General features: G+C 43.7%; 2 protein-coding genes across 2 annotated transcripts in view; both read right to left on the bottom strand.

Annotated features, from left to right (window-relative positions):
- The window catches only part of LOC103009033 (keratin, type II cytoskeletal 6A), a 32779-nt gene extending 23718 nt beyond the window's left edge, over positions 1-9061 (bottom strand). Inside the window, exon 1 of the mRNA XM_007179800.2 lies at positions 8522-9061. Within this exon, the coding sequence (XP_007179862.1) occupies positions 8522-9061 (540 nt within the window). The remainder of the gene's footprint in view (positions 1-8521) is intronic.
- A 5060-nt stretch (positions 9062-14121) lies between these two features.
- Positions 14122-19440, bottom strand: LOC102999913 (keratin, type II cytoskeletal 6A-like). The gene is made up of 9 exons (XM_057557402.1): positions 18853-19440; positions 17674-17888; positions 17270-17330; positions 17030-17125; positions 16739-16903; positions 16136-16261; positions 15090-15310; positions 14836-14870; positions 14122-14722 (listed from the first exon to the last, which is right to left on the bottom strand). The coding sequence occupies exons 1-9, from the start codon at positions 19390-19392 to the stop codon at positions 14487-14489; spliced, it is 1695 nt and encodes a 564-aa protein (XP_057413385.1). The 5' UTR covers positions 19393-19440; the 3' UTR covers positions 14122-14486.
- Between the last annotated feature and the right edge of the window lie 2823 nt (positions 19441-22263).

The raw sequence follows: 22263 nt of genomic DNA, 5'->3' as shown, positions 1-22263 counted from the left end.
TTATTAATATTTTGACTCATGTATTTGCTTTCACCCTTTTCTCCGTGTTAACATCGTTTAACAAATCACATACGTAATAAATAAGCACAATGTCCTTTAGAACAATCCATGGCTTAAGTTCTGGCTAAAATGGCCAGCCAGGTGTACTGCTGTCTCCTTCTCCCAGGATCAAGCCTGAGAAATTATAGAAACATGGAAGTCATGGATACTAGGAATCACCAGTGATGACACATAACTGTGAGAAACCCCAGGGGATCTCAAGGCTGTTTGAGCTGACTTGTGTGGGGGTTTGGTCCTTGCCTATTGTCTGCGGCTTTACAATAGAAATTTGGAGCAGCAGCCCAACCACCAGCGCCCTTGTCTGTAGTTCAATGTCTGTCATTCAGTATATCTGTAGTTCATAGGTAGGGTTGCCATATTTAGCAAATAAAAATATAAGATGTGCAGTTCAATTTTAAATTCAGATATAACAACAAATAATTTTTTAGTATAGGCGGGTTCCATAAAATATTTGGGGCATGCTTATGTTAAAATGTTTTTGTTGTTTATGTGAAATTCAAGTTCCACTAGGCAGGCTCTATTTTGTCTGGTGGCCCTATTCATAGCTGACTGGGATAGTAATGCCTGCCCTGAAGGTCAAGCTGCTGGCATGTAGCTGGCCTCCACAGAACTGGGGACATATCTGGCCTTCATTCCAGGGTGGTGAGAGAAGCCTGTAAGTAACCTGCTGTCATGGAGCTTTTCACATGGGGAGGGGGACCCAGAGTCTGTGCCTGGCTCATTGGGAAGTTTCCCCAACAGCTTTTGGGATTTTGTACAGCTTGGTAGTTCCTGACCTCTGCTTCCATCATTCCCTTGACTCAAACCCTACAGCTGTGTAATAGTAGGGTAGGGTGGTCACTAATTCTCAGAAGTCTTCCCCAGATCCAAAACTTCTGCCTAGCGACCTGCTCAGCTGCAAGTCCCTTGCACACCTGTGGACCACCATGGCATAAGGCTAGATTGCAACTTGATCCATGATCCAGGGCAGAGGGTCTCTGCTGTGCCTCCAAATTAGCAAAAATTATTATAATTGAATTGGTAATTGTTGTTCCTATGGAATTTTTCCTTGCTTTTTATTCTTCTGCATACAGGTAGCACCTGGTTGGAAAGCCTGATGAGCCAAATTCTAGAATAAGCTTGTGTAAACTTGGCCTGAAAATCTGTTTCTGTCTAAACGTCAAAATCGTAACCCTGACACTGATATCTGGGAAGATCTGAATAAACCTCTAACATCTGTTTTGCTTGTCAAAACTTGTATAGAATTTTACACTGAAAATGGTTGTTGGAGAATGTTCCCAGCCATAACCGCCTCCATGTTAATCTGAGTGTCATCTGTTAACCTGGACCATCTTTCTTTTTTTTTTAAATTAATTTTTATTGGAGTATAGTTGCTTTACACTGTTGTGTTACTGTCTACTGTACAGCAAAGTGAATCAGCTATACTCATACATATGTCCCCTCTTTATTGGATTTCCTTCCCATTTAGGTCACTATAGAGCATTGAGTAGAGTTCCCTGTGCTATACAGTAGGTTCTCAATAGTTATCTATTTTATACATAGTATCAATAGTGTATATATGTCAATCCCAATCTCCCAATTCATCGCACTCCCCCCTTTTCCCCTTGGTATTCATATGTTTGTTCTACATCTGTGTCTCTATTTCTGCTTTGCAAATAAGATCATCTATACCAGTTTTCTAGATTCCACATATATGCATTAATATACAATATTTGTTTTTCTCTTTCTGACTTATCTCACTCTGTATGACAGGCTCTAGGTCCATCCACATCTCTACAAATGACCCAATATCATTTCTTTCTATGGCTGAGTAATATTCCATTGTATATATGTACCACAGCTTCTTTATCCATTCCTCTGTTGATGGACATTTAGGTTGCTTCCATGTCCTGGCTATTGTAAATAGTGCTGCAGTGAATACTGGGGTGCATGTGTCTTTTTGAATTACGGTTTTCTCTGGGTATATGCCCAGTAGTGGGATTGCTGGGTCATATGGTAATTCTATTTTAGTTTTTTAAGGAACCTGCCTACTGTTCTCCATGGTGGCTGTATCAATTTACGTTCCCACCAACAGTGCAAGAGGGTTCCCTTTTCTCCACACCCTCCAGCATTTATTGTTTGTAGATTATTTGTTGATGGCCATTCTGACTGGTGTGAAGTGACACCTCACTGTAGTTTTGATTTGCATTTTTCTAATAATTAGTGATCTTGAGCATCTTTTCATGTGTTTGTTGGCCATCTGTTTGTCTTCTTTGGAGAAATGTCTATTTAGATCTTCCACCCATGTTTTGATTGTGTTGTTTGCTTTTTTGGTATTGAGCTGCATGAGCTGTTTGTATATTTTGGAGATTAATCCTTTGTCAGTTTCTCCATGTGTAAACATTTTCTCCCCTTCTAAGTGTTGTCTTTTCTTCTTGTTTATGGTTTCCTTTGCTGTGCAAAAGCTTTTAAGTTTCATTAGGTCCCATTTGTTTATTTTTGTTTTTATTTCCATTACTCTAGGAGGTGAGTCATAAAAGATCTTGCTGTGATTTATGTCAGAGTGTTTTTCCTATGTTTTCCTCTAAGAGTCTTATAGTGTCCAGTCTTACATTTAGATCTTTAATCCATTTTGAGTTCATTTTTGTGTATGGTGTTAGGAATTGTTCTAATTTCATTCTTTTACATGTAGTTGTCCAGTTTTCCCAGCACCATTTACTGAAGAGGCTGTCTTTTCTCCATTGTATATTCTTGCCTCCTTTATCATAGATTAGGTGACCATAGGTGCATGGATTTATCTCTGGGCTTTCTATCCTGTACCATTGATCTATATTTCTGTTTTTGTGCCAGTACTGTCTTGATTACTGTAGCTTTGTAGTATAGTTTGAAGTTGGGGAGCCTGATTCCTCCAGTTCCATTTTTCTTTATCAAGATTGCTTTGGCTATTTGGGGTCTTTTGTGTTTCCATACAAATTGTAAAATTTTTTGTTCTAAATCTGTGAAAAATGCCATTGGTAATTTGATAGGGATTTCATTGAAACTGTAGATTGCTTTGGGTAGCATAGTCATTTTCACAATATTGATTCTTCCACTCCAGGAGCACGGTATATCTCTCCATCTGTTTGTGTCATCTTAGATTTCTTTCATCAGTGTTTTATAGTTTTCTGCGTACAGGTCTTTTGTCTCCTTAGGTAGGTTTATTCCTAGGTATTTTATTCTTTTTGTTGCAATAGTAAGTGGGACTGTTTCCTTAATTTCTCTTTCTGAACTTTCATTGTTAGTGTATAGGAATGCAAGAGATTTCTGTGCATTAATTTTGTATCCTGAAAGGATAAATTACAACTGACACCACAGAAGTACAAAGGATCATAAGAGACTACTACAAGCAACCATATGCCAATAAAATGGACAACCTGGAAGAAATGGACAAATTCTTGGAAAGGTACAACTTTCCAAGACTGAACCAAGAAGAATTAGAAAATATAAACAGACCAATCACAAGTAATGAAATTGAAACTGTAATTAAAAATCTTCCAACAAACAAAAGTCCAGGACCAGATGGCTTTATAGGCAAATTCTATCAAACATTTAGAGAAGAGTTAACAACTATCCTTCTCAAACTCTTCCAAAAAATTTCAGAGGGAGGAACACTCCCAAACTCGTTCTATGAGGCCACCACCACCCTATATCTTTTTGAATTATAGTTTTGTCTGGCTATATGCCCAAGAGTGGGATTGCTGGATCACATGGTAATTCTATTTTTAGTTTTCTGAGGAGCGCACATACTGTTTTCCACAGTGGCTGCACCAACTTACATTCCAATCAACAATGTAGTAGGGATCCCTTTTCTCCACACCCTCTCCAGCATTTGTTATTTGTAGACTTTTTAATGATGGCCCTTCTGACCAGAGTGAGGTGGTACCTCATTGCAGTTTTGATTTGCATTTCTCTAGTAATTAGCCATGTTGAGCATCTTTTTATGTGCCTATTGGCCATTTGTATTTCTCCTTTGGAGAAATGTCTCTTTAGGTCTTCTGCCCATTTTTTGATTGGGTTGTTTGTTTCTTTGTTGTTGAGTTGTTTGTATATTTTGAAAATTAAGCCCTTGTCGGTCGCATTGTTTGCAAATATTTTCTCCCATTCTGTAGGTTGTATTTGCATTTTGTTTATGTTTTCCTTTGCTGTGCAGAAGCTTGTAAGTTTGATTAGGTCCCATTTGTTTATTTTTGTTTTTATTTCTATTGCTTTGGGAGACTGACCTAAGAAAACATTGGTATGATTTATGTCAGAGAATGTTTTGCCTATGTTCTCTTATAGGAGTTTTATGGTCTTATGTTTAAGTCTTTAAGCCATTTTTAGTTTGTTTTTGTGTATGGTGAGAGGGCGTGTTCTAACTTCATTGATTTACATGCAGCTGTCCAGCTTTCCCAACACCACTTGCTGAAGAGACTCTCTCAAAGACTCCATTTTGAGAAAAAACCCTGAGTGGCAGAGGGCTGAATAGTAGTTGGTAGTCATCCACCCACAGAATAACTGAGTATCACATGATGTTGACTGGTAGAGTTGGGTATGAAGCAGGGTAAGTTGTCAGTGGGGCTGAGGGTGGTTCTCCAAAGATGAGGGTCACTGAGTGGGTTGAGTAAGTTTCAGAACCAGTACATGATCAACACTACAATCTAACACAGAATCTTTATTCAACACAACAAAAGAAAGCAAAGAAAGCAGAGAAAAACATTGTAGGGATATAACTGCTGCTGAGAGGGTGGTGTCAATACCATTTAGGGACACTGCATGGGAAGATAACTTATTTGTTCTGTGGGGAACTCCTGAGTCTAGCTAGAATGGGCAGGACAGTTAAAGGGAAGATTCCCTGCTCTGTTTTCATGATCTCGATAGTCAGTTTTCAAGGAGGGCATAGGTCATTTTCTTCCTAGAATCATGGTAGACTGATGAAACTGATAATAAGATGGGAACATCAGTAGGATGCCTACATATGTTCATGACACTGATTGTTGACCTTCTGATAGTGAGTAATGGAGGCTCGGGTGAAGCCAGTATAGACGGAGGAAATGAGGACTTAGCCACTTCTGCTCTAACTCATAGGCCAAGAGAAGTCGGAGACAGGAGAGAAGCAGCAACCTGAGAAGGGGGCAATGCAGCTGGATGGGGGGCTGAGACAATGTGGGACCAAGTACCAACAGGAGGACTTCAGTGCTTGTAGTTCTTCCTGCTGGAGGAGGAGGTGGTGGTGTATTTGATGGTGGAACTGCTGCCCCTGGAGGAGCTGAGGCCACCCACTATGGCTCTGCCACTGCCGGAACTGAAGCCACCTCCAACGCTGTGACCACTGCTGTAGGAATAGCCACTGCCTCCGCCCAGGCCTAAGCTACTGCTGACACCACTGACACTGCCATAGCCACTGGAGATGGTGGACTGCATGTGGCCATGGTCTGTCTCAGATCAGTCTCTGGATCATGTGGTTGAGCTCAGCAGTCTCCTGCTCGGTGTTGTACATGTCATCCCCTTGTCTATGTACCTTGACCTGCAGCTCCTTACACTGTAGTCCAGAAGAATAGAGAAGCAGTGTGCATGCGGGTAGATAAAGTGTTTATGGGCTTTCATATGCCAAAAATGGCTGTCAATTCCCAGCCATCTAATAAACTCACACCAAACGATGCAACATCTCTAGAAATAGTAGATGGCACAAGATTATTTGCTGCTGCACTATTGAATAGTTCTGTAGGATCATTGAGCACCTACTTTTTCAATAAACTAGTGATGTTCTTAGTGATATCTAAGGGATTTCACAATCAGGAAGAGGTTGAAGGCAAAACTCAGTAGGGCAATATCATTAAACTCTTTTTTCTTTTTATTCAATAGGCCTAACTGTAAATTCTTTAATTGTCTACGTGAACTGAGCAATGACAGACCTCCTATGAAATCATCCAGGGTCTTTGTATTTCAAACTCCACTCAAAAAACTGCTGGTAGGCTGGTGCAGCTGAGTGTAACCACCTGGGGCGGGGGCATGTGGGAAGCATGCAGTCTTAGCCGGAGGTAACTCCTGGAGGAGACAGTATGTCTCTCACAAAAAGCAAAGCCCTTACCCTTGACTTGGAATGCACTCTTTTTCCCAGGCCTGAGGAATGTAAAAGAGATTAGCAAAGCTATCTCAAGCCAGGAGACCTCAGGGAGCTGAGAGTCCTGGTTGTTCCTTATGGCTGGGGGCTGTGTGTAAGCCTGCTTAAGGGAAGATAAGGTTCAAGGATAGTCGTCGTAAACTTGTTGACGTCCATGGTGGTGACTGAACTGAGACGATAAGCAATTCTATGGGTTCATTGTCTAATAATGAGTTCCTCTTCTGTCTATATAAGATTCAGTAGATTCTAAATAAAGTGACTTGCAGCCATCAGTTGTCTTGGTCCTTCTGACCCCGTACTCAGGGTGCTATTCAGTCCCTTACCCCTCTCCCTCGGGACCTGGAAGACCCCCTGCAGTGGCTGGACCCTCGCAGGGGCACAGGATTTCTCTCCCGTTGCTGGCAACTGCTCACCTTGGTCTGGTGTAAGGACTTGGCCTCAGCCTGCCTCATTTGAGCAATCTCCCCATGTAGGCCTTTGACCTCAGAAATGGTGCCGTCCAGGTCCACATTATGATTGTTGCCCACGGCGAGGACCACAGAAATGTCTGAGCTGTAGGATTGCATCTGAGAGCACTCCTACCAGATATGGATCGTTAGTACCTCTGCTTCCAGTGATATACATCTATGAGATCCAACTCCCAAACACTCCATCCACTCAGACTCTTAAGCAGAAAAACGAACAAACAGGGTGAGGTTCTCTCCATCTCAAAGTAAGAACATAAGTGATCAATTTGATCATTAAGGGTATTTATCTTGGTGTGCAGTTCAACCTCATTCATGCAGCATCCACGTCCTGGGAAAGGAGGAACAATTCGGAGTCAGCCGACCCCTACTCCCAGCCCACCCAATATCTTCTCCTCCCATGTGTGGGCTCTGCCAGCCTTCAACAAAAGAATGGGGACACCTAATATTGCTAAGCTCACCTTCCTCAGTGTTACAGGTTCATTCGGTGCTGTTGCAGGCTTACTGATTTCTTCTTCATTTCCAGAGAGAATGATGAAAGATGCTTGAGCCAGTGAGTAAAGGATTTTGAAAGAGCCAATGGAAATTTTCATTTCCATTGGATATTTTTCCTAAGCAATCATGCCCTCAACTGGACCTAGTCACTTGCTAGATTTGAAGTGTGGGCTTCAGAAAACTGAGCTCACTTCTCTCCTGTAACTCAACTTGTTCTTGAAGTCCTCCACCAGATCCTGCATGTGTCTGAGCTCTGAGTCTGGGCAGCCACTAAAGAAGAGGAGAGATTCCTTCCACCCCCTGAGGTTGTTGATGTACTGCTCAAACGTAGGCACCAGGGTCAGCCTCACGGGCTTGGATCCCTGCTGCTGAGGGAGGGTCCACTTGGTATCCAGGCCCTTGTTCTGCTACTCTAGGAACCACACCTGCAGGAAGGCAAGAGAGTCGTTTGCTAGACATAGAAAGAAAGGAACAAGTGTCTGTATTACCAGGTTTCCAAGTAGGCTGGGGTGGTGTCCATGGTGCTGGGCTACTAAGGGAATATACAGAGGCTCAGATTGGGAGGTAGGCTCCCCTGATATTCTTCCTTCTAAACCGGCAGATCTCATTGATGAAATTCCCCCATAGACTTTTGAGCTGTTCTTGCCCTATAAGTTATTGTGCCTATCAGTGATTTTTTCATCACTTCCTCTCTTTCTCTTGACAAGCAGAATCAAAAGTGTAATTTAAAATAGTTTTTACCTGATGTATTATACAAAGCTTTTATTTTCTAAAATAAAAGGGATGTTAAATGATATCTAATGATTAGATTCTAATCTAAACTCCCATTTAGTGCATGTATCTCTTCTAAAATACTCTTGATAGATGGTCATGCTCTGTTTCTAGAATAACTTTTTTTTAAAAAAACAAATTATAAATATTTGTACATCTCAAATGTTTCTTTTTCTCACCTGGATGGAAAATAATTTTACTTTTATTTTCTTCTCTTTGTTTTTCTTTTTTTTTTTTTTTCTTCCTGCTGGAAAGGTAGGCCAGAATCTCAGAGAAGGTAGTGACTGGCCTTTTCTTTGTATCCCATTGTAGACCCATTAGTGGTAAGTGTTAATCCACTTCATTCTCTCTTTTCCTTTTCTTTGCTTCAGGGTTATCAAGAGTTGAGAATTCTTCCCAGGCAGGAATGAGAGACATTTAAGGGATCAGTAGTTGTAAATGATTTCCATCACCTTCTGCCTGTGGTCATATGGAGCTTGTCCTGCATCCCAGTGGAGAGCTAGCCCGAGTCCCCTCCTCCCTCTCTCCCGAGGCTCCCCCAGGTAGGACATTGGTTGTGTCTCTAGACTGGGGACTCTGAAATCCCAGTGGAGGGCAGGTGCTCCCGGCTCACCTTGTCGACGAAGGAGGCAAACTTGTCGTTGAGGGTCTTGATCTCCTCCCGCTCCTCAGTCCTGACCCGCTGGATGGTGGGGTCGATTTGCAGGTTGAGGGGAGTCAGGAGACTCTGGTTGATGGTGACCTCTTGGATGCCTCCAGGGGGGCATAGAGGGAAGCCAGAGCCCCCAGAGCTACCAGCAAAGTCAGCTTCACCACCGAGCCCAAAGCCACTATCAGCCACAGTGCCGAAACCAAATCCAATTCCGGCTCCACCTCCAAAGCCAAAGCCACCTCCAGCTCTGCCGCCATATCCGCCACCGAGGGCACAGCTGCCCCCTCCGAGGGAGATCCTCTTGGAGCCCCCCACGCCATAGAGGCTGCGGCTGCCAAAGCCAGCTCCTCCACCCACTCCAGCGAGCCCACCACTGCCCCTGGAGCGGGACACGGGCACGCTGCTGAAGCCAGAGTGGCTGACCCCAGGAACTCTGGCTGAGCCGGCACTGAAGACACGGCGGCTGCTGCTTTGGCTCTTCACGGTGGATTTGGAAGTCATAGTTCCTGAAGTCGAAGAGGCCGAGGAGGGTGTGAGAGGTGGAGGGTAGAGCTGAGAGGAAAAGTATGAGATAGGTTTCCAGCAGCCAGTGTACAGGGAGGAATGGGCTGGGCTCAGTCCTGGAAGGTAAGCCTGCAGGTTGGGAAGGATTGGGCTTTACAAACAGTGAGATCATACCTGGGTTATTAGAAAAGATATGAAATATGAAGACTGCTTTTTGGCTTCCTTTAGCCAGGGAAAAATTCTCCTGCCTTTGATCTTTGATTTATATCAATACAACAAGACTATTCTCAATTCACTGAGGCTAGGAGTTAGACTGTCTCAAACAAACGTTCAATATGCGTTGCTTGTGTATCAGAATGTACGTGCCTATCACCCCAATTTTGCAATTATTATGTCAAGGCCAGATTTATTTCATCCATAATTCCAATCTGATCTTTTGTAACAGCTGAGAACTTGGAAATCTAACAGCAATCTATTGCTTATGCCCTAATAGAAAGATTACCATTTCCCCAATGATTACAAATATGTTAAATTTGACTTGTTTTTTCTGTATGTAAAAATTTGAACAGATAGAAAAGTATAAGAACAACATAATAGACCCCTATTTGTCTATTAAGGATGGATACCCATCACCCAGATTTTGCAATTATTATCTCAAGGCTGACTTTATTTCATCCATAACTCCACCTACTTTCTCCATCCACCTTGTTATTTGAAAGGAAATTCCAGAAGAAAGGTCATATGATTTCATATTCAATTCAGTATTTATGTCTAAATGACAGACTCTTCAGAAAATGACCAAAATGGTTTTTTTACTTTATTTTATTTTTAAAACATTTATTATTTATTTTTATTATTATTATTTTTGGCCACAATGCACGGCATGTGGGATCCTAGTTCTCCCTGACCAGGGATGCAACCCGAGTCCCCTGCAGTGGAAGTGCAGAGTCTCAACCACCGGACCGCCAGGGAAGTCCCCCAAATGCTATTTTTATATCTTAAAAATTTAACAGTAATTCTTTAACATCACGAAGTTTAGTGAACATTCAAATTTCCCTTTATTCTTACTTATTTTTATAATTTGTTTGTTTAATTCAGGGTCCAAATAAGGTCCATACATGTTTATTTGGATGATACATCCTTTAAATAATAGATCCTTTACATCATTTAGCTCTTCATCTTTTTGGCCATTTATTTGTTAAATAAACTAGGTTAACTGTCCTGTAGAGTTTTCCATTCTTTGGCTTTTGTGATTGCATCCTCTGATGTCATTCCACATGTTACTCTCTCCTCTATATTCCTGTAATCTGGAATCTTAAATCTGGAAGAATAATAAGTTTATTTTGTGTATTTAAACTTTTCCAGAAGTAGATGTAGTTGAAAGTGTATAAGATTGAGTATTACATATATATACATCCATAAATATATACATTTGCAGAGTGGTTGCATCATTTTGAGTTTCCAACAGCAGTGTATGAGTGTTCTGGTTGCTCCATACTGTTGCCTTGGTATCCTCAATTATTTTGATGTTAGCCATTCTAATAGTATGTGGTTTTATCTCTGTGGGCTTTTAAAATTTAATTTATTTAAACTTAAAAAAACCCTCACGAAAACAGTTCACCCATTTCTCCCACTCACACCCCTTCCCCTGCCTCTGGCAACCATCAATCTGATCTCTGTATCTATGAGCTTAGTTTTTAAATTTTTGAAAATTTGTTTTTTAGATTCCACATATAAGAGAGATTTTGCAGTACTTGTCTTTCTCTGTCTGACTTATGTCACTTAACATAATGCCCTAGAGATCCATCCATGTTGTCACAAGTGGCAAGATTTCATTCTTTATACCCATATACAATATTTACATATTTTAAAAATGCCTAAATTGTGCACATTTGTCTATCAAAATAAATTTCAGGGCAAATCCCCAGCCACCTAATTGAAGATGTTTCTGTGCTTTGGGGGGGACAATTTGTGTGTATGAGTTTGCGTATGTGTGTGTATACTCTTTTCCTTCAGGTGTTTCAATTATTCTTGTGTTGAATCTACTTTGTCTTCTTTATCTATATATCCTCTTGATCCCCCTTTAACCCCTCGTTAACTCCCTCTATGTCCCCCATTCTCTTTTCTCGATATTCTCCCATACGCCCTTTGTTGTGCATTCAGCACATCTATTGTCCTTTGTACTGACATCAACTTGGCCTTCATTTCCCTGCTGGCTTTGTTTTTCTCTCTGCCTCATATCTGACTTCTGTAAGTAATGTTTTATCTTATTGTCTCATTATATGCTTTTTCTTCTCTAATTTTATAGAGGGTTTGTTTTATTTTGGCAATATTTTTAGTGACTTTGTTCTGATGAGTGATCATTATCTGCCTTTTGTTTTTCCTGTTCATTTCATTTTTGAATGTGTATCCTCTTTAGTGAGTCCTGGAACAGTTCCTTTCTGACTAGTGCTCATCTTTGAATGAGGTGAACTCCTTCTAGACCAGTCGTTTGCAGAAAGTATTCTGGGGAGTGAGCTGGGGCCATATTCAGGTTAACAGGCTGTGTGAAGAATTCTCTTATTCCTTAAAAACCTTGCCCAACAAATCACTGCAGAGTGACTTAAGTTCACAGTCTCTCTGCTTTTTTTCCCTCTTATTAACAAAATGCTGCCAATAGGCCTTGTTTCTGATTTGTTATTCAATTCTACTTCCCAGTTTCTAGAAAGTTCATGACAAATGTGGTCCTGCCTCAGGTCCTACTCCCAGTTCTGACTGTTGCAAACAAGGGATTCTTGGATTTGCACCTGAGGACCTGTCCTTCACATTGACCTAGTTGTGTTAAATGAGTCAACAGTGCCTGGCATGCAGTAAAACCTCAACATCAGGCTGCTCCTATAGCTTGTGTTCAGCTACTGTCTTGATGAAGATTTTCTTGTATACCAGGAGCTGAAAAAAAACAACAACCAAAAGCCAAAATAACAAACTGAGAACAACCAACTCTCCCTGTGACTGGATACTCCTTCACCACTTAGCGGGGCTTGCTCTGAACCTAGAGATCAGCCCAAGGTTAAGGCTTAAGACCTTCTCAAGACTTTTCTGGGCATGTGTCTTGTCTGGACCTAGGCACAGTTTTCTAAATTCTCTCATACACACAGCTGCTCCTGAATGTCCTCATTTCCCAGAGTCCCACTCCAGCTTAGCCTCTAGACCTTAGATGGTCAGAGGGTCTATTGCGTATCTTCTCCCGTAGTCTTTTGCCCCAGGCCTCTGTGGGTTTGTAGTCTGCCCTGCAGTTTTTACTAACTGTACCTGCTGCTTCTCTTGCCTGCATTTGGATTTATGTGGAACAAAGGTGAGAATCTTGTATCACTTCTTCAGGAATGCCCCAGATGTGTTTGAAGAGACTTGCACAGTAATTTGCAAATAATCTGCATCTGCTCTCTGGTTCAAGATGCATGTGCTGGGTGTGGAGAATGACCAAGAGGAGCAATTGGGTTTGAGAGGGGACTGGAGGGTGGGAGAGGGGTGGGGGGAAAGATCTAGAACAAGGCTGCTGCTTGCTCAAGACCACAAATACACCAGGTATAGGGCAGGGCAAGTGCTAGGAAAATTGTCACAAAGCTTTTGCTAGCGTTTTGAAGATGGATTTCCTTGACTGGGCATTTGCTTGTTTGTTGTAAAGTTTTGAGTGTTTTCCAGAGCTCCTACAAAGTTTGTTCAGACAGCTTCTGGTTGTTTTTTCAATGTTTCTTTCACAAAAGGAGAGCTTGGTGGTTTACAGTCTGCCATTTTGCTATCAGCACATGCACCATAAGATTTTAATAAGATAAATCCATGTGTACATATTATTTTGCAACCTGTTTATTATTCATTGCTATATTCTATATATTTTTCCTGGTCAGTATTTTCTTTCCATTATTCCTCACGTGTACATAATAATATAAATACTAAGTGGGCTTAGATTTTGGAACCCAATTGTCACATACCTGCTGTTGGGGGAGTTCTGGGCAAAGTGAGGAGGTACCAATGTGAGAGGCTGCCCACTTTGCTGGGGGAATGGTTATAGGTGAATACAGCAGGATACTGATACAAAAGGATCCAGATTCACCCTCTTTATATTATTGAATCCAAGAAACTTTTGCTTGTGTTGTAAGCGCCTGGGGGCAAGGGAGATAATGGTCACTCATGAGGAAATAGGGAATGGTGTGGACAAAAGGCAGCCCAAGTGAATAATGAGCCTTGCACCATATCCTGAGTTTTCATTACCCATTCAGAGAAGTCACTGTAGCCAGAGCACACCAGAGAGATGAAGGACTCAGCTTCATCCATCTCCGCAAGAGTCTTAAGGTGTGAGAAGGTAGATATATCCATTCTCGTTTTGCCTTCACACTTTAAGAAACCAGAAACTGAGTTTTGTGATGGTTTGACCAGCTCTCCTGCCTTTAATTTTCCCTGCTGGGAAGATGGAATTCACATCCATGTACATACTTCTTCCTGCATTTGTAGTATTTCTTCAAGATACATTTCTAGAAATAGAATTTCAGTTCAGCAGTATATACACTTTAATTACCCTTGATACACCTTGTCAGGCAAGTTTGTTGGTCATGAAGTTAACTCTAAGTAAAACTCAAACATCTTACTCCCTTGTTAAATGTCATTTTGCTATGGTAGGCCAGAAATACCTTTCCCCTAATGGACATTGAGAGTTGATACCTTGGGCATGGGTGGAATGATCTTAGAGAAGAAGGAAGGAAACTCAACAATTACTTCTTGGTATGGGCAATTAAAAGAAGAGTATACAATATGGTGGACCATATTCTTCCCATTACATTTGCCAAACATTTAGATGAAATCTTATCCGTGAAGGAAATCTGAGCATCCCGAAGCTAAGTGGCTGTTTGTCGAAGTTCTCTAAAGGAGGGGGGTGAAGCACATGGGGATTGGGAGTACGCTTCATTCCTGAAAAGGCATTTGCCCGGTGAAAACCGCAAGAACCATTGGTAACAAAGCAAGGCAATATGAAACCACGCATTATAGTATAAATCTGCTTTATTTAGCAATCCAAGTGAGCAAAGAGCAGAGGAAGCATCACAGGGATAGAGACCCCCGTACATCATAGAACTAGTCACTTGTGCTTTCATGATCACTGCAAGGGAGGAACACAACACCTGTGAGATGGGACATACTGGGCCAGTGGAAAGCTAGGGGCATTGCCCTGTTCTGGAGTAGGACCCAGACAGTGACCTTCCGATGGTGAGCAATGGAAGCTCAGATGCGGCAGGTGTTGGCGGACAGGACATGAGGGCACTCAGCAAGTTCAGTTCGAGCTCAAGGAGTAAGAGAAGAAAGAAGCAGGAGAGAGGAAGCAACTGGAGGAAAGGGCAGTGAAGCTGGAGAGGGAGCCTGAGACACTGTGGGACCCCGAGCCCATGGCAGGTGTTCAATGCCTGTAGCCCTTCCTGCTGGAGGAGGAGGTGGTGGTGTATTTGATGGCGGAACTGCTGCCCCCGGAGGAGCTGAGGCCACCCCCGATGGCTCTGCCACTGCCGGAACTGAAGCCACCTCCAATGCCGTGACCACTGCCGTAGGAGTAGCCACTGCCTCCGCCCAGGCCTAAGCCGCCGCTGACACCGCCGGCACCGCCATAGCCACTGGAGACGGTGGACTGTACCACGGCTGGAGAGGCAAGGGGACAAGGCCATGACAAGACATGGTGAGCTCACTCTGCCACACAGAGTCCAGTCAGAAGAGCACAAGGGCAAGGGAGGGAGGCAAGTGAAGGTACTTACAGATGTTGACTTGTCCAACGCCTTCCCCATTCAGCCTAGGAGAGAGGAGACACAGCCATCATGAGACCTCAGAGCCAGAGCTGGACCAGCGTGGGAAGCTTGGGCGTGAGGAGAGCCCATGGGGAACGTGCCTTCTAAGTGCTTTTCTGGGAGTGGCATTATGGCCACGACTAGAGCGCCTTCCACTGGTGCTCACTAGCTGGACACCTTGGACATGGACCCAGATGTTTGAGGAGGTTGTGTGAGTTACTCACCTGCACTCCTCGCCTTCCAGCAGCTTCCTGTAGGTGGCGATCTCCACATCCAGAGACAGCTTGACATTCATGAGCTCCTGGTAGTCCTTCACTAGCTGCGCCATATCCTGCTTGGCCTTCTGCAGGGCGTTCTCCAGCTCGGCCAGCTTGTTCTTGGCGTCCCTGAGGGCCAGCTCCCCACGCTGCTCAGCATCGGCGATGGCCGATTGCAGGTTGGCGCACTAGAGGGGAAGATGGGCAGATGAACCTGCAATCTGGACTCCTGAGGAGACGAAGCATGGTTCTTCTTTCCCAGTGAGGAAGAGCTCTAGAGCCCAGATTCCATGGAAAAGGACGTTTGATTCTTTTTGTCCAGTCTTTTTCCATTCTGCAAACCCGAACTAGTCTAGGAGCTCCCTATGCACTTCTGTGTTAACCACCCTAATGAGGATGGAGGTGGTGACTGCTGGAAGATATTACAGCAGACCCAAGACCAGGGGACATTGGAAGAAATGGACCCACTGGCTTCTTCTGAATGTGGACAGTTTGGGTAAGTTCATGTGGATGCACACAAACTCACACAGAACCACAGACACCCACAGTGAGGAGATGATTTCACTTTAAACTGTTGCGACCTTGCCTTCCTTCGACTTCACATGTTTGGAAAACCCTCATTTGTCCTGTGTCTTTTCTCAGCTTCTTTTTCACATGGAATCTGAGCATATTTGCAGCAATCTTCCTCACACTTTCTGGCCTGACCTTTTCTTTGCCAACTTGTGTCTTGCATTCCCAAATCAATCATTCCTCTTATGGAATCTCATTTCAGTGCCTCAAGACTGTATCTTTGTACCGCTGACCAGTTGGGATTGGTCCTGTCATGCAATTGTTTCCTGCTGTTGGGTTGGGATCCATCTCTCTAACCTGTGGGAACTAACTAAGGGAGGAAGTACATGTCCTCCCCTCCCTGCTGTTCCCTCAGTGCCCAGGAGTTGCCTACATGGTGGTAGATGATCCCTGGTGGCCTAGGAAGGAAAGGATGCTTTTCTCCTCCATGGTCCCCCCCATACCTGCTTCTTGACGTGGTCGATCTCAGATCTCAGCCTCTGGATCATCAAGCTGATCTCAGTGATCTCCTGCTTGGTGTTGCGCAGGTCGTCCCCGTGTCTGCCCGCCGTCAACTGCAGCTCCTCGTACTGTAAACCAGAGGGAGAGAGGGTGGTGTCCATGGGCTTCACAGGACACTAATCAAGGTTTTCACAAATCGAAACGAATGGTTTGTCCACAAGGTGTTTTAAGAAATTTGGTGTTACAAGGTCATGGACACTGTACACCCATCACACACCATCCTTGGTAGGACCACTGACTGCCTGGTTCTCTTCAGGACCAGAACATCCTCTGTACTGTTTCTGAGAACCAGCATTGGGGTGAAGCTAAAGCAAAGATCCCTTGGACTTTATCTACGGTAGCTTTTGTCCTACATTTAGGTTCTTTGACTTACTAGACGTGGACATAAATACTGTAAAGATCTACTCTGTTGGTTCAGGGTACACGTCCATTGAGAAGACCCCCGCATCCTAGTTGGAGATTTCCTGAGTGAAGTCTCGGGAAGCCTTGCTGGTCTCCAGCGGGGAGGCACAGGGATTCTTCTTCAGCTCCCCATCACTGCTCACCTTGCACTTGTACCAGCACTCAGCCTCTTCCCGGCTCCTGCAAGCGATCACCTCATATTGCGCTTTGACTTCAGCGATGATGCTGTCCAGGTCCAGGGTGCGGTTGTTGTCCATGGAGAGGACCACAGACGTGTCTGAGATGTGGGTTTGCATCTGAGCCAGTTCCTGCACAACAGGAGATTGTCAGATCCCCTTTTCCCATGACATTTACAGAGGCACCCAAGCCTAAGATTTTCCATCTTTTGCAAATCTCTTTAGAGTCAATAAAACAGAGTGTGGAAAGATGCTTACTGCTTCATAGAGGGCTCTGAGGAAGTTGATCTCATCTATGAGAGCGTCTGCCTTGGTTTCTAGTTCAACCTTATTCATGTAAGCAGTGTCCACATCCTGGGGAAGAAGCCAACAACTTGGGATCAGATGAGCCGAGCCCTCCTTCCCAGTCTGCTCCTCCTTTAATCTCCCCGATTATTCTTTTCTCAGAGTCCTCTCCTTCGGCAAAGAAACATGAACCCCTGATCTTACTCATCTCACCTTCTTCAGATTCACAAATTCATGCTCTGCTGACATGCGCCTGTTGATTTCATCTTCATATCTGGAATTAGAAAGGGTAAAACCTAATTGAGTCAGTGCTGAAGATTATACAGAAAAGGCAGCCTGGGATCCCAACTTCCCACAATGGATATATCCAAATGGAGCTTTCCTGCCAGTAAGCCTAAAAGACGAATTCTGTGGTCCCTCAATTGTTTACATCTTTACTCTCCCCATCCACCTGTATGGCCCTTTTGTTCTTCGGGGTTTGCGTTTAGGCAAGAATTGTGGTTTCATTTCCATGGACATGTTTTACTAAGAACCATGCCCTCATTTGGACCTGGTCATCTAATAGACTTGAAGCGTGGGCTTCAGGAAACTGAGCCCTTTTCTCTCCTGTAACTCACTTCTTCTTGAAGTCCTCTACCGTGTCCTGCATCCCTCTGAACTCGGAGTCCAGGCGGCTTCTCTCCGTGACAAGGCTGTCCAACTGACTCCTGAGATTGTAGATGTACTGCTCGAACAAAGGCTCCAGGCTCTGCCTCACGGTCTTGGTGCCCTGCTCCTGCAGCAGGGTCCACTTGGTTTCCAGGACCTTGTTTTGCTGCTCCAGGAATCGGACCTGGACGAAGACAAGATGGTTATTTGTGCAACAAAGGAAAGAAGGAAGGAAGGAAGGAAGGAAGGCAGGAAGAGAGGTGGGTTGACTGTGCCCAAGCAGATCTGGTGGTCCCCGTGGTGCTGGGCTACTCCAGAGCGTGCACAGAGGCTCCGGCTGACGGTGCTGCTCCCCTGACTGTTTGCCTTCACACCACACAGATCTCACTGGCCACGTTTCCCCAGGGAGCTATCACACAGTCCCTCTTCTCCATTACGGAGCCTGTCAGTCAGTGACTTTCAACATTTCTTTTCTTCCTCTTGATAAGCACAATCACAAATGTACTTTAAAATAGTATTTCTCTCGTATATCACACAGACTTATTTTATAGAGTGTATCTCAGCTAAAGGGATGTCAAATGTTTAGAATCTAATGGTTAAATTCCAACCCTATTGATGATTGGATTTAATCTTCTTTCCCATCTAGTGCATGAGTCCCTCTAAAACAAGCTCCCTTAATGCTCAGGATCTGGTTCTACAAGTTAAGTATTTCTATGCACATATACCTGTTTCTGAGTCTTTTTTTCCTGACATTTCCTCTGGGTTTTTATCTTCTTTCCTTCCCCGCCACCACCCCAACTAAGGCTCAAGTGCAGTTTCCACTGTAATTCCCTTTTTAATTTCTTAGACCCTTCAGAAGATTAAGCTAACTCATTCCATTCTCTCAGTTCCTTTCCTTTGCTTGAGGGTTATCAAGAGTGGAGAATGCTTCCCAGGCAGGAATGAAGACATTTAAGGGATCAGTAGCTGTAAATGATTGTGATCACCTTCTACCTGTGGTCCACATGGAGCCTATCCTGCATCCCAGTGGAGAGCTAGCCCGAGTCCCCTCCTCCCTCTCTGCCGAGGCTCCCCCTGGTAGGACGTTGGTTGCGTCGCTCCACTGGGGACTCTGAAATCCCAGTGGAGGGCAGGTGCTCCCGGCTCACCTTGTCGATGAAGGAGGCGAACCTGTTGTTGAGGGTCTTGATCTGTTCCCGCTCCTCAGTCTTGATTCGCTGGATGGTGGGGTCGATTTGCAGGTTGAGGGGAGTCAGGAGACTCTGGTTGATGGTGACCTCTTGGATGCCTCCAGGGGGACAGACGGGCATGCCAGGGCCCCAGTAGCCAATACCGAAGCCAGCTCCACCACCGAGCCCAAAACCACCACCAGCTCCACTGCCAAAACCAAATCCACTCCCAGCTCCACCTCCAACGCTATAGCCGCCTCCAGCGCTGCCGCCATATCCGCCACCGAGGGCACAGCTGCCCCCTCCGAGGGAGATCCTCTTGGAGCCCCCCACGCCATAGAGGCTGCGGCTGCCAAAGCCAGCTCCTCCACCCACTCCAGCGAGCCCACCACTGCCCCTGGAGCGGCACACGGGCACGCTGCTGAAGCCAGAGCGGCTGACCCCAGGGACTCTGGCTGAGCCGGCACTGAAGACACGGCGGCTGCTGCTTTGGCTCTTCACGGTGGATTTGGAAGTCATGGTTCCTGAAGTCCAAGAGGCTGAGGAGGGCGTGAGAGGTGGAGGGTAGAGCTGAGAGGAGCAGACTGGTGAGACGAGGTTGCCAGCAGTGGCTTATATATGGAGAAAATGGGCTGGGCTCAGTGCCGGAAGGTGAGCCTGCAGGTTGGGAAGGCTGGGCTTTACCAACAGTGAGATCACATGGGCTTTATTAGAAAAGTTATGAAATCTGAAGATCGCATTTGAGGTTTCCTTTAGTCAGGGAAAAGTTCTCCTGCCTTCCAGCTCTGAGTGCTCTCAGTACAACAAGACTAGTCTGAATTCACTTAGCTGGGAGTTAGTCACTGACTCACACAAAGGTTCTCCATGTTACGCTCGTGTATGAAATGCACTGAGGCTCCTCTCGCCTGGTGTTTCACCCACAAGGCAGAACTACTGGAGGTCAAAATAACCTATTGCTTATCCCTTACCTATAATTAGTAGTGTTTTCACTGATTGCAGAAGTTAAACATGACTTATTTTTGCTTTCATTACAAATTTCCCACAGCTAGATACGTAGATTTACAATATAATGGGCCTCTGTATATCTGTCACTGGATTTTATACAAATTATTAACTCATGGTCAGCCTTATTTCTTCTATACTCCCACCCAATTCCCTATCAATCTTAAAATATTCAAAAGCAAATCCCAGAGATCATATCATTTCTTTAGTATATAATTCAACATTTATTTTGTAAATGAGGTACTCTTTTAAATACATAACCAAATACCATTTATATATCCTTAATATTTATGCATTCATTAACATTAAGGAGTGTCTCTTCAATCTTGAACTAAATCTGTTTGTGTTATTTATATTTTAAGTTTTGGTTGTCCAAATCAGGATCCTAATAAGTTCCATACATTTTGTATTTCGGTGCTCTGTCTTTAAAGTAGTATGTCTGTAAAATCATTTAAGTCATTAAATCCCCCTCCGCTTTTCCACTTGCAGTCTATTTGTGAAAAAAAATAAAAAACAGGTTATTTGTCCTGTGCATTTGCATAGTCATGTTGTCTTACTTAGCATGATCTCGTGTCCTTTGTGTATCCTGTAAACTGACAGTTCAAATTAGAAGCTTAATAAGCTAGCTATTTAAACATTACAGATACAGATGTCATAGAATGCCTATTTATATACTGAGTATTGATATTTACACACCTACTTATTAACTGAAAAATTAAACAAGTAATACATGGTTAAGGAAACAATTACATGCTCAAGATCATTCCCCACTCCTGTCTAGGAAGACAAAGCCGTGTTGCCACTTCCCTGTGTATCCTCGTAGTCACGTCACTTCGATATGTTTCTGTGTTTTTCCTGGGGCATGTGTGATGCATGCGAGCATATACGTTGAATATATACATACAGATATATATGAAACACACATATATATTCCCTTTTGCAGTTGCACTCACGCTGTATGTACTTTGTCTCCCATGTCTATGTTTTCACTCGATTCTCATGCTATTTCCTACAGGCTGTTTTCTCCACCTTTACCTGTGGTCCATTGCTGTGCATCAGCAACGTCTTATGCTGCTTTCAGCTTGGCCTTCCTTTCTATTGTGGCTTTCTCTTTCTTCTCTGCTCCTTTTCTGAGCTCTATCAACTAATATTATCATCTTTTATTTCTCACTCTACTGCCCCTTTGTTCTCTTATTTTACCGTGGTGTTTATTTCATTGCCTTTTCGGTAATAATCTTCGTCACTTTTTTCTGTTGAGTGTTTTCTAAGTGCCTCTTGTTTTTCTCTTTCAATGTAAAGTGTCCTTCGTGGGGCCTGGAATGGTTCCTTTCTAACGAGGGCTCATCTTTGAAAGAGGCGAGCTCCTTCTGGACCTGTCTTTTGCAGACAGTATTCTGGGAGGAGGGGCCAGGCTGCAACCAGGCTAACAGGAATTCTCATTATGGCACAGGCTGTGTGAATAATTCTTTTAATTTGAATTAGACGAAGCCAAGGAAGATGGCTGCGGCGTGGCTCGCAGTTCAGTCTCCGTCTTCTTTGCTTCCCCAACAACCTGTTGCCAGTAGGCCTTGCCTCTGATCCCTTACTCAACCCTACCTTCACTGGGTCTTGAAACTTCATGGCAAATGGGTCCTCCCTGGAACACACACACCCACTTCTGACTGTTGCAAACCAGCCATTCTTGGATTTGCACCTGAGGATGTGTTCTTCACATTCACACAGTAGGAGTTACATGAGTCAGCAGTGCCTGGCAGTAGGAAAACCTCAGGGTTAACTTTGTGTGCTGTCCCTCTGTGGTCACCATGTTGTTTAGTTTTGATTTGTTTGTTCTCAAGAGTGTTCTTCACTGGATTTTCTGAGATCTGCCCTGAGGGCATCTTCTCTCTCAGTTTCCCAACAACTGTGTTTGATTTCTTGCTTTCTGTGAGAAGAGTTTTCTATGTTCTTTTTTTTTTTTTTTTTTTTGATTGAAGGACTTTACGATGTTTTCCTCTTGGGGGTTGAGGGTGGAGATTACTTTTACGTTTCTTGTTCTCCTTGTTTCTTTTAAGATAATATCTGAGAAGGGGAAATGCCTCCCTTTCCTCCATTAGGCTACATTCAGAAGTCTCCCATTCATATATTTATATTTAAAATATATATAGCCTTTAAACTTGTAAGCAATAATTGAAATTCAAAATATTAATTTTCCTTTCTCGCGCTGCATGGAAACTATTGGCTTCAATGAAGACGTCATCGTGCTCAGGGCCTCTCCCTTCCCTGAGCCATGATAAGAGTCACCTGAAAGTTTTCTACAAGCCATCATATTTACCATCATCAGAAATTTAATCCCAAAATGTATTTGTGCTCTCCTCAGTGGAAGAACCTCCTTTATTGCTTAATCACAGT

This window comes from Balaenoptera acutorostrata, chromosome 11 (genome assembly GCF_949987535.1).
Source record: "Balaenoptera acutorostrata chromosome 11, mBalAcu1.1, whole genome shotgun sequence".
NCBI classification, from domain to species: Eukaryota; Metazoa; Chordata; class Mammalia; order Artiodactyla; family Balaenopteridae; genus Balaenoptera; species Balaenoptera acutorostrata.
The sequence above is the reverse complement of the archived record's forward strand: the minus strand, read 5'-3'. Positions and strand labels throughout refer to the sequence as shown.

What these genes read in the sequence shown, in the direction of transcription:
- LOC102999913 (XM_057557402.1), bottom strand. Translation starts at nt 19,392, where the DNA reads ATGACTTCCAAATCCACCGTGAAGAGCCAAAGCAGCAGCCGCCGTGTC. An exon ending in GTAGAGGACTTCAAGAAGAA is followed by an intron (nt 17,331 to 17,673) that starts GTGAGTTACAGG and finishes TTCTAATTCCAG; the next exon opens with ATATGAAGATGAAATCAACA. An exon ending in AATTTGTGAATCTGAAGAAG is followed by an intron (nt 17,126 to 17,269) that starts GTGAGATGAGTA and finishes CTTCTTCCCCAG; the next exon opens with GATGTGGACACTGCTTACAT.